This window comes from Plasmodium reichenowi, chromosome 12 (genome assembly GCF_001601855.1).
Source record: "Plasmodium reichenowi strain SY57 chromosome 12, whole genome shotgun sequence".
Taxonomy (NCBI): domain Eukaryota; phylum Apicomplexa; class Aconoidasida; order Haemosporida; family Plasmodiidae; genus Plasmodium; species Plasmodium reichenowi.
In genome coordinates this window covers 1146173-1149937 of record NC_033657.1, presented here as the reverse complement: position 1 = coordinate 1149937, position 3765 = coordinate 1146173, and the positions used below count along the sequence as shown (strand labels likewise).

The window sequence follows — 3765 nt, the reverse complement described above, 5'->3', positions numbered from 1 at the left end:
TATATATATATATATATATATATATATATAATATAATCAATATTTTTATATTTGGCTCTTTTTTTTTTTATATTGAAATAATATCAAATAAAAGTATATAATATATATATATATATATTATATAATACCTCTATATATTTTTTTTGTATCCTTCCCTTTTTAAAAGGTACAAAAAAAAAAAAAAAAAATTTATACAATGCCGAAATAAAAATATATATAATATATATATATATATATATATTTATTATTTTTATTTATTCAAAGATAAATATTTTTAAAGTTTTTATAATAACCTTTTGTTAATCATATTTGTTCATTGTTCATTGTTCATTGTTCCACATGTTAAAAAAAAAAAAAAAGATAATATATATATATAACATATATAACACTGTTGGAAAAAAAACATAAATAAATAAATAAATATATATATAATTTCAATATGGATGAATTAAAAAAAAAATAAAAGTAATTATTTCAAGAATTATATTTTCTTTTTTATGCAATTATAAAACAATAATATACTGTACATATATATAATAACATGTTTCCTTCTAAAATATACATATATAAATATATATATATATATATATATATATATATACAATATATATATAATTTTTCTTTTTTCTTTTTTTTTTTTTTTTTTTTAAATAATATACTTAATATTGTTAAATTTATTATATTGCTATTATTTCATTTATTATAAAAAAAAAATATATATTAATATATATATATTAATATATATATATTTATATATTTAAGTATCCCTCGTTTATACTTATAAACTCCATTCAATTGTTCATATGTGTATTTTGTCCTGGTGGCACATTATAATTTGAGTATCCATATTGCTGATTTTGTGGCTTTACATTTGAATCGTTCATCATATTGGGTGCATGTGGGACGTTGTATCCACCAGATATCGAACCATACGTTGTTCCCACAGGTTTACTTGGATTCATAACAGAAGGATTGGGTGGGGGTAAATTTGCCTGGTTCATATGTGAGTTAAAATTCGAAAAGGAATTATTACTATTATTATTATTATTATTGAAATTACTGGTTATACTATTTTTATTCGGCATTCCTTGTGTGTCTGAAGAAAATGCAGGAGGTGGTACCGATGTTGACAAAGGATTTAAATTTAAATTATTTGAATATTGTGATGGTCGTGGAGGCATCATCCCACTATTATTTATATTATTATTATTATTGTTAGGATGTAAAAAACTTGGGGGCATTTGAGAGTTTATTGCAAAACTTGATCTTGACATATTCACATTTGGAAAGGGACCATGAACCTGTTGCTGTAATGATGATGTAGAAGCTTTTGGGAAATTCGCTGAACCAACTGCTGGAATAATAGGTGTGGTACTTGTTGAAGATAAGGGAGGTGGAGGCCCTCCAAAAGTAGATTTGTTATTATTTACATTTGATGATACACTCATATTTGTAACACTCCCTCCTACTTGTTGTTGTGCTGGAGGGGATGATGGAACACCAAAGGGAGCCGAAACACCATGCGGTTGTTGTGAAAAGTTTGATGGAGCATATGGACCTGAAGCACCATGTGAATTGTTAACTACTAAGGGAGGAGCTGTGGGTGGTGGTATATTATTCATATTAGGTGTAAGGTTAGATGTGTTATTTTTTTTATTATTTTGCATTGTTAAATAGGCAGGTGGAGTTGGAGGTACGGTTATTTGGCTGGGTGGTCCGTTCATTTGGCTAGGTGGTCCGTTCATTTGGCTAGGTGGTCCGTTCATTTGGCTAAGTGGTCCGTTCATTTGACCAGGTGGTCCATTCATTTGGTTTGTATTATTATTTGCAAAATTACTTATTACATTATTCGAGACAGTATTACCTGCCTGTACATTATTCATTTGACTTCCAGTAGAATTAACATTTGAATGTTGTTGTTGTTGTGTCGAATTATGGTAAGCTCCAAAATTACCTTGTGAAGATCTATTAAATGTATCTTTATTTTGATATGGTCCTTGATGAGATAAATTATTATTTGGATTCATTAATGAATTAGATCCATTTGTATAATTCATATTTAAATTAGATGCGTTTGTATTATCATGCATATATGAAGCAGAATCTACATTTACATTTCCTGTATAATTCATATTATTATTGTTATCATTGTTCAGCATATTTTCATTATGGTTTTCTTGTTCATTGTTCGTCATATTCATAGAATTATTATCTTGTATATTATTATTTTCTTCTGTTAAGTTACACATTTCTTCCCAAATTCCTTCAGCATTTTCTTTATATAAATATGCATTATCATCTGAACAAGCAATAGCTAATATGGTTCCGTTAGGTGACCAACTTATTTTATGAATATTATATTTGACTTTAATGATTTGTCCATTTTTCCATACATTATTTGTTACATCTTCTATCCATAATATTACAATTTTTTCATCAGAACATGAAGCAATAATGTTTGCTGAATTATTCAAGTTTGGTTTCCATGCTACATCTTTTATACTTGATTTATGTGGTTTATCATTCATTTGGTATATTTTTTGAAACTCTTTTGTATTATTGTCAAACATCCATATTATAACCTGATTATCAAATCCACCAGATACTAATTTAAAAGAATTAATTACATCATTATTATTATTGTTATTATTATTATTGTTGTTGTTGTTGTTATTGTTATTATTATTATTATTATTATCATTCAAATTTTTATTCATTAATAAAATATTATTATATGGTTTCTCCCAACTTATACATGCTACACCATTCAGATGTGCTTTCATACTATATTTATTCCAATAACCTTCATTACTACCTTTATTCATATAATAAGATAAAATACTTATGGTACCATCTGAACTTGCACAACCCAAATGTAAACCATATTCATGAGGGGACCATTCAATATAATTTACACTACTCACATGTTCATTATTTATATATATCATCTCATATTTATTTATATTCACTTCTTTATATATTATCACATTCTTATCAAATGAACAACTAGCCAATAAACTTCCATATTTTGGATGCGACCAACATACTTTCCATACAGCTGAACTATGATCCTTTAATTCAGCTACACATACTGGTTCTTTAGAAAGACTTACGTCAAATATTTTTACTGTATTATCACTAGAACATGTTGCTAATTTCTTACTATAATAATCTAATTCACAATCGTTAATTGATCTTCCATGATAGGTATCAAACACTACTAATTCGTTCATCTTTTCATAAGATAATTTAAACAAAAAAAAAATTAAAATAAAATATATATTATATATATATTATATATATATATATTATAAATATTTGATATTGTTACATAAAATGCACACTTTCAAAGATGCTAATATAAAACATATATAGTTATATATATTTTGAAAGGTTTGGTTTTTTTGACCCTTAAAAAAAAAAAAAAAAATTCAAATTAATAAATAAATAAATAAATACATAAGTCATATATATATATATATTAATATTTTTTATCACAGAAAAAATGTTCAAATTAAAAGTTTAAATATAAATTTTTATTGCTACTATATATATTATTCTATGTATTTTATTTAAATATTATATATATATATAAATATATATATGTATATTTTTTTTTTTTTTTTTTTTTTTTTTTTTTTTTTTTTTTTTTTTTTTAATTTATATTTTATATTTTTTTTTTTTTTTTTTTTAATATTTTTTTTTTTTTTTTATATATAAAAAAAATAATATTATTTATATTTTTTTATATATTTTTTTTATATT

At 23.6% G+C, this 3765-nt stretch overlaps 1 protein-coding gene across 1 annotated transcript; it reads right to left on the bottom strand.

The window, feature by feature from the left end:
• Positions 1-791: 791 nt before the first annotated feature.
• PRSY57_1230000 (protein transport protein SEC13, putative) lies at positions 792-3233 on the bottom strand (the record flags this gene model as incomplete). The annotated part of the gene is made up of 1 exon (XM_012908719.2): positions 792-3233. The coding sequence occupies one exon, from the start codon at positions 3231-3233 to the stop codon at positions 792-794; it is 2442 nt and encodes an 813-aa protein (XP_012764173.2).
• Positions 3234-3765: the final 532 nt, after the last annotated feature.